This window comes from Mytilus edulis, chromosome 7 (genome assembly GCF_963676685.1).
Source record: "Mytilus edulis chromosome 7, xbMytEdul2.2, whole genome shotgun sequence".
NCBI lineage: Eukaryota > Metazoa > Mollusca > Bivalvia > Mytilida > Mytilidae > Mytilus > Mytilus edulis.
In genome coordinates, this window is record NC_092350.1 from 44,801,080 (window position 1) to 44,814,780 (window position 13,701).

At 32.1% G+C, this 13,701-nt stretch overlaps 1 protein-coding gene across 1 annotated transcript; it reads left to right on the forward strand.

Moving 5' to 3' along the window:
- The first annotated feature begins 4,075 nt into the window (after positions 1-4,075).
- Positions 4,076-5,517, forward strand: LOC139483143 (uncharacterized). The gene is made up of 2 exons (XM_071267177.1): positions 4,076-4,123; positions 4,345-5,517. The coding sequence occupies exons 1-2, from the start codon at positions 4,076-4,078 to the stop codon at positions 5,515-5,517; spliced, it is 1,221 nt and encodes a 406-aa protein (XP_071123278.1).
- Positions 5,518-13,701: the final 8,184 nt, after the last annotated feature.

The following is a 13,701-nucleotide window of genomic DNA, read 5'->3' on the forward strand; positions in this document are numbered from 1 at the left end:
GAAACGCGAGTCTGGTGTATCAAATCATAAGCCTGATTCCTTTGTTAACTATAATATAAATCAGACCGTTGGTTTTCTTCTTTGAATGGTTTTATACTTGTAATTTTAGAGCCCCTTCTACTTGCTGTTCGTTGTAAACCAGGGCTTCGTGTGGACGACCGTACTTTAACCTATAATGATTCAGTTTTACAAATTGTGACTTGGATGGAGAGTTTTAATGTGGAATTATAGAAAGACAGAAAATGTGAATGACAAAATGACAGAATGACTATACATTTTTACTTCTGAACTCTAATTCTGAAGAACATATTTATTAATTTTGTAAAGAGAGTTATCATATTGTATTGCATCATTTTTTTTTTTGAAAAATGCTAGTTGCACGACATATCCCCTCTAGATTCCTCTAGTTAAATTTTAAATCAAATTATATATTTTTGCTTGATTATATAATGTTATCACATAAATATATTTTGATATTTGATTTAGTTTTTGACACTTAACTATGGTACTGATTTTTTGAATGTTTGAAAGTCTCTGTTACTTAAGTTCTATCTTGCGGTTGAAAACTATTCATATTACTGTTTATTGTTGATGTTATATGTAATTAGGTCTTTCCTCTTTTCTGTTGAAAGACCTATTGTTTTTCTTCTGATTCTTATTTTTTTTTCTTCCTTCGCCACTTTTTTCTGACGGTGCTTTTTTGTTTCCCAAGATGTCGCTTAGATTTTTTGCGTATGATATCGAACAGTTATTACGATTTTGAAACTGACCCTGTTAAGCCGATCACTTTTTATTGTAAGAGTTATCTCCCCAAACACTGTTTTTCTTGTGAACAAATCTCCTTCGCAACCGTTAAAGATTACGACAAAATGATTTCACCAATATGCTCGTCATATCCTCAGGATCTTAAAATAATTTTGACCGAAGCGGTCCGGAAACTCCATATGAGAGTTATTTCCCCTTCTGTATTTAAAATAAGTAAAATGTAATTGTAATTGGTAAACCATAAGTGATAGAGACCTAGGTTCTTTTGATTTGATGTCCGTGGTCCAAAAAAAATAAAAAAAAATAGGGTCAAGGTCAAAGGCCAAGGTCATTTCTAAAAAAACTCTTTTCAAACACGATATAAGACATCGACAACATATTTTTACTTAAGTGTTATTTGCGACATATCGTAACACATACATATTGGGTACGCTTACTTCAAATTAGAGTTTTCTCCTTTCTTTTATTTAAAAATATGCATATGGTGATATAACTCATGAACCAAATATAATCAAGACCTAGGGTCTTTTGATTTGAGGTCCTTGGTTGATTAACTTGAAATTGAGCTCAATGTCATAGGTTAAATTGACGTTCTAGATTTTGACCTTTGCTTTTACCTCATATGTATACATGATAAAGCCATGAAACTTTTTGCATTAGGTTTCAAGCCATTTAACCTTGGAAAAGCCAACCGGAAGTGGCGTTGTGCAAACCGGAAGTAGCTATTTTTTGTATTTTATAAACATAAAAGTATATAATACGAGATATTTTTGGAATCAGTGTCAAGTAAACTTTCAAACAAGGAAACGTTATCAAACGAAGATAAAATGTGTTATAAGCCATATACACAAAAATGTATTTTCTTCAATTGAATTTTAAATGTGCGTATTGTTATGCATTTACTTTTCTACATTGGCTAGAGGTATAGGGGGAGGGTTGAGATCTCATAAACATTTTTTACCCCGCCGCATTTTTTCGCCTGTCCCAAGTGAGGAGCCTCTGGCCTTTATTAGTCTTGTATTTTTTAAATTTTAGTTTCTTGTGTACAATTCGGAAATTAGTATGGCGTTCATTATCACTGAACTAGTATATATGTGTTTAGGGGCCAGCTGAAGGACGCCTCCGGGTGCGGGAATGTCTCGCTTCATTGAAGACCTGTTAGTGACCTTCTGCTGTTGTTTTTTCTATGGTCGGGTTGTTGTCTCTTTGACACATTCCCCATTTCCATTCTCAATTTTATTGTTATACAGATAAGACCTCTAAGCAAAATTGTCATTTAATTTCATCCAAACTTATCTAAATATGTAATTGTAAATATAGTTTAAGCATGTCACTTACTCAATTTGGTCGGTTGTTTTACGTCAATTTAATAGTGCGTTTATCTATGGGAACGGCAAATATTTGCCTTCACCTAGAGCACTTTAAACCAAAAGAATTGCCGTTTTGTCCCATTAGTATAGAAGTAATTCACCTGCGCTTGATTTTATACTGATTTTACCACGGGTTAGCCCTTCGTGTCGATATTTTACCTTTCGCTGTTACTCGTGGTAAAACATTAAGTATAAAGGGCCAAACCGTGGTAAAGTCAGTATAAATTCCAGCCCCCATGAATTATTTCTTAAATATCTATGTGTCTTTTGGTTGATGCTTTCGTCTAGATGCTGTCTTCTTCACGTTCACCCCACATCTCTTAATATTTGTACGCGGATTAGCCATATTAAGCTCCTAATTGACAACTTAAGAATGATTCAAATGAGATATTCTTAATTTGGAGGGCACTTAAATTAAAAAAAAATAACATAAAATTATTTTTAACCGCTACAAAATACATTAGCAGATGAAAATTAGATGACGTAGTAAGGTTGCCTAAGGAACAGAGACCAAAGGGACTAGGATGTTTACAACTAAAAACTTGTCGCTTTTACTGTATTATGTAATTTCACATATTTCATCTTGAAAAAAAAAAAAATACAAAAAAAAAAAAAAAAAAAGTCACCGTACAGTTTTTAATAGTGAGCAAAACCATACCACACAGTAAGCTATTTCAAATGCTTTGACATGACAAAATGAAAAACAATTAAAAAAATAGATATGACAGCAACCAACGTATAACAAACTCATGGCTTAAGAAAGATTCATAAATTATATGGCAACTTAAACATATTTTCGAAGACTCCTTTCCTTAATCTGGAATGATAATTTTTTATACCGACATTATTACAAACAAAAAGCAGTTGGATATGCTTTGTCTATATGCCTTTTTGTGTTTCCTTGATACATATGACTTGGCACTGTACTTATACGTACCGTCATCATGTTATTATGCCAATGTTTATTTACCGTTTTTGTTTGATTTAATAGTGATTAAGATAGAAACATAATGTTGACTGCTTTACTCCTTTTTTTGACATTTATACCTATGTTGTCTTTTTGTTTTGTTCACACATCGTTGTCAATATAATTGAATTGTATCCGACTTCCATTCAAGTGAGAGGTTTTGCTAGCTATAAAACCAGGTTCAATCCACTATTTTCTACATAAAAAATGCCTGTAATTATTCAAGAATATGACAGTTGTTATCCATTTGTTTGATGTGTTTGAGCTTTTGATTTTGCATTTTGATTAAGAATTTTCCGTTTTGAATTTTACTCGAAATTCAGTATTTTTTTAAAATTCCTTGTTTTTGAAATGGCTTTATTCATAAGTGCGGCTCGAAACACACACAAAAAACAACCAACACAACAAAACGTACCGATTTAAGAGTACTCGCAGTTACTGAAAGCAAATTTAGAGTCAATTTCAATTATCTTACATAAACCATGTATTTCCAGAGTTAAATATCAATCCTGACGATTTTAGTGTAATTAACGTATCGATATGATACAGGACCAAAATTAATTACAAACAGAACTTTGCCGAAAAGTATCTTATAAGAATTCTCCATAACACTTTTGAATTAAACGCGTTTCATAAATTGTGTATGAAAGTTTAAAATAACCTGACAAGTTTGTAAATTCATATATATTCAGGATATGTATTAATTTTTGGTATTGTAGAATAATGGCAAGTAACTGGAGTGTTTGCGGGGTCTGTGATTATCGCCACATTACCAAGCCATCAGTTGTCTGGTGTTCTGAATGTGATGAAGGGCTTTGTGAAGAATGTAAAGATCATCATAGTATTTCTAAAGGAACAAGAAGTCATGGCACGGTGTCTATTGCCGAGTACCAGAAACTGCCAAACAAAGTATTACAATTGGCACATTCTTGTAGTAGGCACAATGAGAAATATGTCCTCTTCTGTAAAAAGCATGACTGTCCGTGCTGCAAGAAATGTGTTGTTGACTCACACATTGAATGTAAAGAATTGACCGATATCGATGATATTACACGAAACATCAAATCTTCAAATGCTTGTGTAGACATCGAACAGACCTTGTCAGAAATTGCCGAGAATATCAAAAGACTTCGAATAAACTGGGAAGAAAACTTGACGTCAATCGGGAAAAAGAGTAGATAAATTCACAAAGAAGTTTTAGAAAGTCGTGCTAGGATTAATCGTCTTCTTGATAAACTTCAGGATACTATATTGAAAGATCTGAAAACGAGAGAAGAGGAAGAAAGTAACAAAATACGACAACTACTGAAGTCATTAAACGACAAGGAAAAAGATATCACAGAATACCAAACAAATATTGCCAATATAAAGCAGTACGCATCAGACCTGCTAACGTTCCTCGCTTTGAAACATATAGAAAAAGATGTCGCGGTTGACGAAGCCTACATTCAATCAGTAGTAAAAAATTTGGGTGCGAATCAAATTGATTTTTCGTGCAAGATTAATCCCTCCTTACAAGATTTAATATCTACCGTTCAGAAATTTGGAGATGTCGTGGTGACAGCAGATCCATGTAATGTCCTAATCCTGAAACATAAGGATAAACAAGCACAGATGATGGTAGCTGTAACACCAATAACTATCGATAGCCTGAACCCTACATTGCTGCAGACCCTGGATACAAAGCTGACCTGTGTAACTGGATGTTCGTTTTTGCCTGATTGTAGGATGATATTTTCTTGCGCAATAGAACAGATGATAAGAGTTTATAAGCCAGATGGTTCTCTGGATTTTCATATTGGGAACTTATGTCCTGTATTTGATGTGACACATATTATAGCAGAAAACGCGATTGCTTTGACATCTGGTTATCTCGAGGACTCACTTCAAATTAATTTGATTGACCTTAAAACACGGAAAGTAAAGAAAACATTGAAAATTAATGCAGTAAACAGTGGAATAGCATACAGTGAAGACAAGTTGATTTATTGTGCTGGGGAGAAAGGAATACAAATGATAAACCTTAATGATGAATCCATTGTTAATATTACTAAAACTAAAATGAGTTCATGGTCATACGTTGCATGTTTCGGAGAGAAAATTTTCTATACCGACTGTAACGACGGTAGTGTAACCTGCATCGACTTTCAAGGGAACATACAATGGGTGTTTGAAAATAAAATGGTTCTTAGAAACCCATTTGGTATATCTGTAGATGGAGATGGAAATGTTTACGTAGTAGGAAGTAATAGGAACAATGTAATTGTTATCTCTCCCAACGGACAAAACATAAGACAGCTTCTTACTAGTAAGAATGGACTAAAGTCGCCAATAGCGATACACGTTGATAGATCAAATTATAAAATGTTAGTCGCAAATTCAGGGAAACAAGCGTTCTTGTATGATCTTAAATAATTTCATAACGAAGACGTGTTAAAATCAATACTGTATTAAATTTGAAAGTAGAAAATATTAACAATTTATCTGTATTTGTATATATTATAATTGTATATCATATATATATTAATTCATATTGTTTTTAGTATGATTTTGAGGAATGAAGTATGAAATTGATAAATTGAATGCAGCATGACGATCTATAGTTTAAATCTTTGTCCCTTTGTACATGTTGTATTCGATGGAGATTACATTTTCTCATTGGCAATTGTACCACACTTTATTATTTAAGTGTGAGGCGTTCATTAAGTGTTATCTGCTACTACTCAACTTGACCATACGCTGTCTTTATTTTGTAACTGAATTTTTGTCTTTTGTCCCCCACGCAACGCGTTATTGTGAACATAGAAATACCGGTCGGTGGTCAGTTTGGTGCGTCTATACGTCCGGTCTTGTTAGCGACTTCACATGTACAATGCTACCTAGAGTTTTGTAAAACTTATTTCAAAGGTTTATATCAGCAATGTCTCGAATGAATGCGGAAATCAGTGGCAATGAATCGTTTTTTTTAAAGAGTTCTGCCCCTTGGAAACATTAAATTTATAGAATATTGCATCGTTAGTTCTCTCATGAGTACAATTCTCGTCAGATTTTTATGACAGTTTTAGATTTATATCAGCGATGTTTCGGAGGAGTTCGATAATCGATGCCGATCAATTATTTTTTAAAAGAGTTCTGACGCTTAGTAATATTAATATGATTATGTATGTAAAATTGCATGTGTACCTTTCTTGTATGTTTTTTTTAAACTTATATCATAGGTTCATATTAATGATTGCTCGGTCGGACGCAATTGAGGATCAGTGTCGATCAACCATTTTTGAAGGAGTTGTGCTCCTTAGAAATATTCATTATATGGAAATTTGCATTGTAAGCGCTATCACATGTACCATTTTCTGATAAAATTTTATCAAATGTATAACATCAGTAATTTCACGGACAATTTCACGGACAACTTCTAAAACAACTGCCGATCAAATATTTTAAATGAGTTATGCTCCTTAGAAATATCAAATATTTAGAAATTGCTCTGTCGTCTTAAACGCTTTAAGAAAATTTAAAAACGTTTTTAAAACAAACACATTATTTTTGTGAAGTATTGACATTGGACAGATAAAATATGCGAAACAAGAAGGGCATCGGAACTCTGTTCTTTTATAAATACTTAATTTCCAGCTGTAATACTTGACTATAGCAAAATCCTGCTTGTTATTTCGATTAAAACTCAAATTGAGAATGTAAATGGGGAATATGTCAAAGAGACAACAACCTCCAAAAAGCAGACAAATGGGTCTTCAACTCAGCGAGAACATTTCGCCCTCGGAATAAAAATGAGTACTAGTTCATGGTCGTCAAACTAAACTCCAATAACATGTAACTGAACTAAAAAAACACATACAAGACTAACAAAGACCAGAGACTCCAAACTTGGGACAGACGCAAATACAAGGCTTGATTAAACATGTTTTATGAATTCTCAATCCATATACCTCAATGTAGAATAAATAGGCACACAGCAATACGCACAGTAAAACTCAGTTTAAAAAAGTTCCTGTCCGATGTCAGAATAGACAAAACTAGAACTATTAACAAAATGACACGGTTACATAAATAAACTTAGGACTACTAGCAGTTACTATAGAAGAGGGACAAAAGATACCAGAGGGACAGTCAAACTCATAAATCGAAAATAAACTGACAACGCCATGGCTAAAAATGAAAAAAAGACAAACAGACAATAATAGTACACATGACACAACATCGAAAACTAAAGAATAAGCAACACGAACCCCACAAAAAACTAGGGGTGATCTCAGGTGCTCCGGAAGGGTACTATCATGCACTCACCAGCTAGACCTGATTTTAACGGATTGCAAGATTATGTCTTCATCATAAGAAAATCAAGTACAATCCCTTCCGTTAGGGGTTAAGTATTATACCATCATGAAATATATGAGAAAATCATAAGCCGTAGCATGCCAACAACTGGTTTTATAATAAGTGTGATTATTTTCGATGCAAAGACACTATAAGTGAATATTAATGCCAAAATATGCAATCTTTAATGACCTGACAACAGTATCGTAACTATAATTCCTTTTGAATGAGTATGTTTAAAGATTTGGTTAGATTTTGAGATAAATAACCAACATTTATGTACATTGAATTGAATATAATACCATACAAAATTGGATGTGAAATACCTGAACGTAGAGGATGTTTGGTTGTTGATTTATATTTGCGAATGATGTCCTAATATCGAAGATGAAATTTAGTAAATGTTTTGACTAGTTTGTGATATAAAAAACCTAGTTGTGATAATTTTTGAGTAATACAGAGATTTCTTTCGTTAAAACAAAAAAAAAAAATGTTACATACACGAGTTTATGGAACAATTTGAAATATATAAACATCATAAGTTGGTTACAAGAGAACATCACCATCTTAAAATTGACAATTAAGAAAAGGAATTGAACAATTTATATATCCTTATTTAAAATTATTTGTCACAATTTATCAAATATTCCCGTATATACTCATTAAAACGAGCTAACGAAAGATTTGATTTATGACAAAACAATAAACTAAAAACATATATTTAAGACTGTAACAAACGACAATCACCGAAATACACGCTCCTGACTTTGGACAAGTACAAAATCATTGTAACGGGGTTAATCATGTGTTTGATAGCTAAACCCCCACCTGACATGAGACAATGATGTAACAGCATAACATAAGACCAATTTGTTTAAATCCTTAGTAAATTATTTTGTCTAATCAGATTGGTAAGAAGCACAAAAATAAAGGAAATAAAGACAAAAGTACTCGGAACCAACTAATTTTCGCGAGCAGAAAAATAACGCAAACATGAATCGTCGCAAATATGTAATACTTGGATCTTTCCTAACTAAGATACTTCAAGTAAATCTAAAAATTAAAATGCCGCAAAGTTTGATTGAAAGGGCCTAAAGTGAATCAAAGTATCCGCGAACATATCTTTTTACAGTCTATGAGTACTCACAGCTATTGAAAATTAGTTTAAAGCCAAAAAAACAACTAATAGGTTCATAATGTTCTTCCAGTCTTAAGAGTTTTATTTCCCATATTGGTATAAAAAGCATCTCCCTTTCATAGTTATTTTTGTAAACAAATTAATGAAATCTAAAAGAAAGTTACGTCGTAACTACAATCTCCTTCCCTTTCCATTAATATGACCTACCAAATTAGACTATATACCAGGTTTGTAATAACATGAGCAACACGACGTGTGTTACGTGTGGAGCAGGATTTTTATACCCTTCATGAGTATCTGAGATCACCCCAAGTTGTTGGTTGGCTTCATGTTGCTTATTCGTTTGTTTTCAATGTTGTGGCATGTGTACTATTATTTGTCTGTTTGTCTTTGTCTTTTTTTGCCATTGCGTTGTCAGTTTATTTTCGATCTATGAGTTTGAATGTCCCTCTTGGATCTTTCGCTGCTCTTTGATATTGAATAGTGACAACGATTACATGAATAAAGGGAAAATTTCTCCGAAAAGATATCAATACGGTATTTTCTGTTAAAAAAACATTGTCGTGACTTAGATTAATTGCTTGATGCTTCTTTGACGGCGTCTTTGACGGCGTCTTTGACGGACCTTCTCGGCAGACAAAGACTTAAACATTATGTTTTGATTGCAAATCTCATTATATGTGAACTGGGAATCCCATATATACTCCAACATCATTTCAGAAAGAAAACAGGCAGTTTTGCTCAATATCAATTTAAATTTTTGATAAATATTAACCAAAAGGAAAATGTCTAACCCTGCTGAAAAATAAAATTTTAATCCCTACTTTCAAAAAGGGAGATTTACTCTTGCCTTCAAATTATATTTAGTTACAATAAGTAAATGAACAATTGGCAGTTAACTATCTTTGGTATAAGAGTAAATGAAAATTCTATCCTAAAACATTGCACTTGAATAAACAATAAAAGATATTTTCTAATAATAGAATATGAAAAAATTTAGGTAATGAATTTATTGATTTGTCTAGTATTTTTAATGACTCTATCGATCAAAACTTTATACACCTTATATTTATAGAATTTAGAGCAACCTTTAATTTCGTACTCGTATTAAAGTAAAATCGTTAGAAGTTTAATTTTTAACTATACCTCGTGTACATAAGAAGGTGGTATAGAAAATAATGATCCTTCCTCGTGACTGTGAATCATCGAAGTATTGATATGATACGCATGGCCATATTATTACATGGTACCTCAACGTCGTTCGTGACAGAGAGCTCGAGATTAAAATACGGACCAAAATATGGTCTACCGTCGAAATAAATTGGGAAGATTGTGTCTGGTCGTTTAAGATTCTTCTAAATGTTAGTGCAAGCGATAGAAATCTGACAAAAAGTCTCTTCATTCCTATTTAGATTAATGTCGATATTCGCATATAAATACATGTCATAAATAACAGAGTAAGTAAAATGCCTATCTATAGGAATTTAAACAAAATTCAAGTACTCGAAAAGCGTCTAGTGTTCGTACCAGCCGAAAAAGTAGCCAACAATGGTGTGGTGATAATACTGAACTACTACATGAGAAACCTTAATAATGATATTATACTTTATACTACCAAGGTCAATTCAAAATTTTATTTACGTCTCACCTTATGTATAAAATTACAAAATACATTTATGAAAGATGCATATTGTAAACATAAGCCAATCTTTACAGATTTATGAGAGACGATAATCAACGAAAACAATATGTATGTGCATAATAAATATTAAACCTGAATGGTAAAATTATACAACAAAATTATTCAATTATTATTTACAATATAAAACTTCTCGGCGTCTTTCGTGCGCTACAAAGAGAGTCAATTCGTAAATAATCATCTCACTACCACATCAGACATGAGTTCTATTACACTGGCATGTAATTAATTAAATACAAATTGCATAGCAAAAATGATCAATTGCATTGATAACCATAACATATTTTTGAAATGAAATTAATTAAATTAAGATTACCTTTCTCAAGTAATTGATTAGACAACACATTACATTTTATCATCATTTTATTAAACATATGTTATGAACAATATTTATATAGGATGTGTAAAATATGCATGACAACTATCAACACAGTTGAAGCATTGTATTTGATCATGATTAGTTGTGCAAATGATGTGCAATTTAGCCTGCATCTCTCCGGTCGAACAACTATGCGAGAAATACCAACTAGTCTTTTGACATGAGCTGATGTGGCAGGTATTGCTAGTGGCTTTCTGGCTTATATTGAAAGAAGAGGGAATTTGTTGCTATTGACTTGCCAATACATTAAGGGGGTTTCTAACATCTCCTTGCATGGTTCAGCTATGTAGTCATTAACTAAATATAAAGAAAAAACTAGTTTCTTATTTTTTATAATTTACAAATTTTGAAATATTCCCTTGTTACAATATTGAAAATAACTGTAGTAAAAAATTAATATTTGCTATATTTTGCTGATAAGATAAATAACAGGTAATATAGACATTGTCCTTGGTTGTTTCATTAATCATATTATTGTGATTTTATATTGCCATTTGTTGATAATTTTTATATCTATAAACCTTTTGTGTATACTAATTTGACAAAATGTTTGTTTGTAACGATATAGATTTCTAAATCAAATGTCAAGATTATTCAAATATGTGTTCGCAGTTTCTTGGTCATACATAAAATTGAGAAAGGAAATGGTGAATATGTCAAAGCGACAACCACCCGACCATAGAGCAAACAACAGCCGAAGGCAACCAATGGGTCTTCAATGTAGCGAGAATTCCTGCACCCGTAGGTGTCCTTCAGCTGGCCCCTAAAATATGCATAATAGTACAGTGATAATGGACGTCATACTAAACTCCGAATTATACACAAGAAACTAAAATTTAAAATCATACAAGACTAACAAAGGCCAGAGGCTCCTGACTTGGGACAGGCGCAAAATTGCGGCGGGGTTAAACATGTTTATGAGATCTCAACCCTCCCCCTATACCTCTAGCCAATGTAGAAAAGTAAAAGAATAACAATACGCACATTAAAATTCAGTTCAAGAGAAGTCCGAGTCTGATGTCAAAAGATGTAACAAAAGAAAATAAATAAAATGACAATAATACATAAATAACAACAGACTACTAGCAGTTAACTGACATGCCAGCTCCAGACCTCAATTAAACTGATTGAAAGATTATGTCTTCATCATATGAATATCAGGTACAATCCCCCCCGTTAGGGGTTTAGTATCATACTATCATAAAATATATGAGAAGAACATAACCCGTGTCATGCCAACAACTGTTTCTTTTAGAAATAAATGTGTTTAGTTCCGATGCAAAGACCCTATCAGTGAATCAATGTTAAAGCCAAAATATGCAATCTTTAATGACCTGACAACAGTATCGTAACTATATCCCCTTTTAATAAGTCTATTTAAAGGTTTTGTTAGTTTCTGAGGAGAATACTGACATTTTTGTGCTTTATAAAGAATATTTCCATAAAATTTTGGATGTGAAATACCTGAACGTATAAGATGTCTGCATGTTGAGTTATATTTACGAATTATTTCCTTATACCGGTGATAAAATTTAGTAAATGTTTTGACCAGTTTGTGATATCGAAAACCCTGGTGTAATAATTTTTCAGTAATACATAAATTTCTCTCGCTAAAATCTAATACATTGTTACATACACGAGCGAATCGTACAAGTTGAGATATATAAACACCATAAGATGGTGACAAGGGAACGTCACCATCTAAAAATGGATAATTAACAATAGGAAATGAAAAATCATCTCTTTTATCATAAATTTTTGTATTAAGCTTCCCGTTTATGATATAGATATCAAGATCGAGGAAAGGGCAGTGGTCATTGTTATCATTAGCTTTATTTAAAGTAAGTTCTACAGGATAAATTTCTTTAGTATACATACTGAAGTCGTCATTATTTAGAGCCAATATATCATCCAAATATCTAAAAGTATTGTTAAATTTTTGTATCAAATGTTGTTTTGATGGGTCTTTGCTAATTTTAGTCATAAATTGTAACTCATAACAATACAAAAACAGGTCCGCAATAAGTGGTGCACAGTTAGTCCCCATTGGAATTCCAATAACTTGACGATATACGGAATCTCCAAAGCGAACAAAAATGTTATCAAGTAAAAATTCAAGTGCATAAATAGTATCAAAGCATGTCCAATTGACATAGTTCTTTTGTTTATTGCTACTAAAAAATGATCTAAAAGAGTTTGAACATATGTACTCGCATTCCGACTTTTTAAATGCCCAGTTAATTAGGGATGTGAATTTTTTCTTAATAAGAATATGAGGCAAAGTGGTATATAGGGTAGAAAAATCAAAACTTTGAACAGATTCAAAATCACCAATATATGCATGCAATTTATCAAGTACTTCCAACGAGTTTTTGACACTCCAAAAGTAATTAATTCCACTATTTTCAAAGGCCTTATTTGAACAATTTATTATCAGGTTTTTTATTGTACCAAGTGTACTAGTAAGTAAAACAGACAATTTAGTAGTTGAACAATGGCTGGAAGATGAAATAAATCTATATTTGTAAGGTTTTTTGTGCAGCTTCGGAAGCCAGTACATAGTTGGGACTTTCATTGTGTTTGGTTCTGCTTGTAAAGAAGTAGCTAAAAGTTTATGTTTGTTACAGATGTCGTTTTCTGAAAATGAAGTCAGTTGGAATGTTGGTGAATTCGTGATTTCCTTTTGCAGAACCTCTATATAAAATTTACGTCAAACAATAATGATATTATACATGTATAGTCTGGGCTTCTTTTTAAGAGGGTGATTAATAACTAATCAACTGAGATAAATATGCATGTTAAAATAACAATATTTTTTGTGTAAAAAAACATATACCTGAAATTTTAATATGTATGAAAAACATATTATTTTACAATCAACATTGATATAAATTCTTATCATTAACACCATAAAATTACAATTAATTTAGCATTACATGCTTTTTTCATAGTTATTAATTAAATTACCAGTACATGTAATTTAAAACAAAATGCTCATTTACACATTACATTCAATAACGCGGAATATTGTAATGCCTACCTACCTAC

Excerpts from the sequence above, each read along its gene's own strand:
- LOC139483143 (XM_071267177.1), top strand. The coding sequence starts at position 4,076 with ATGACTGTCCGTGCTGCAAGAAATGTGTTGTTGACTCACACATTGAAT. Across the intron at positions 4,124-4,344 it reads TGTTGACTCACACATTGAAT|GATACTATATTGAAAGATCT; the intron begins GTAAAGAATTGA and ends GATAAACTTCAG.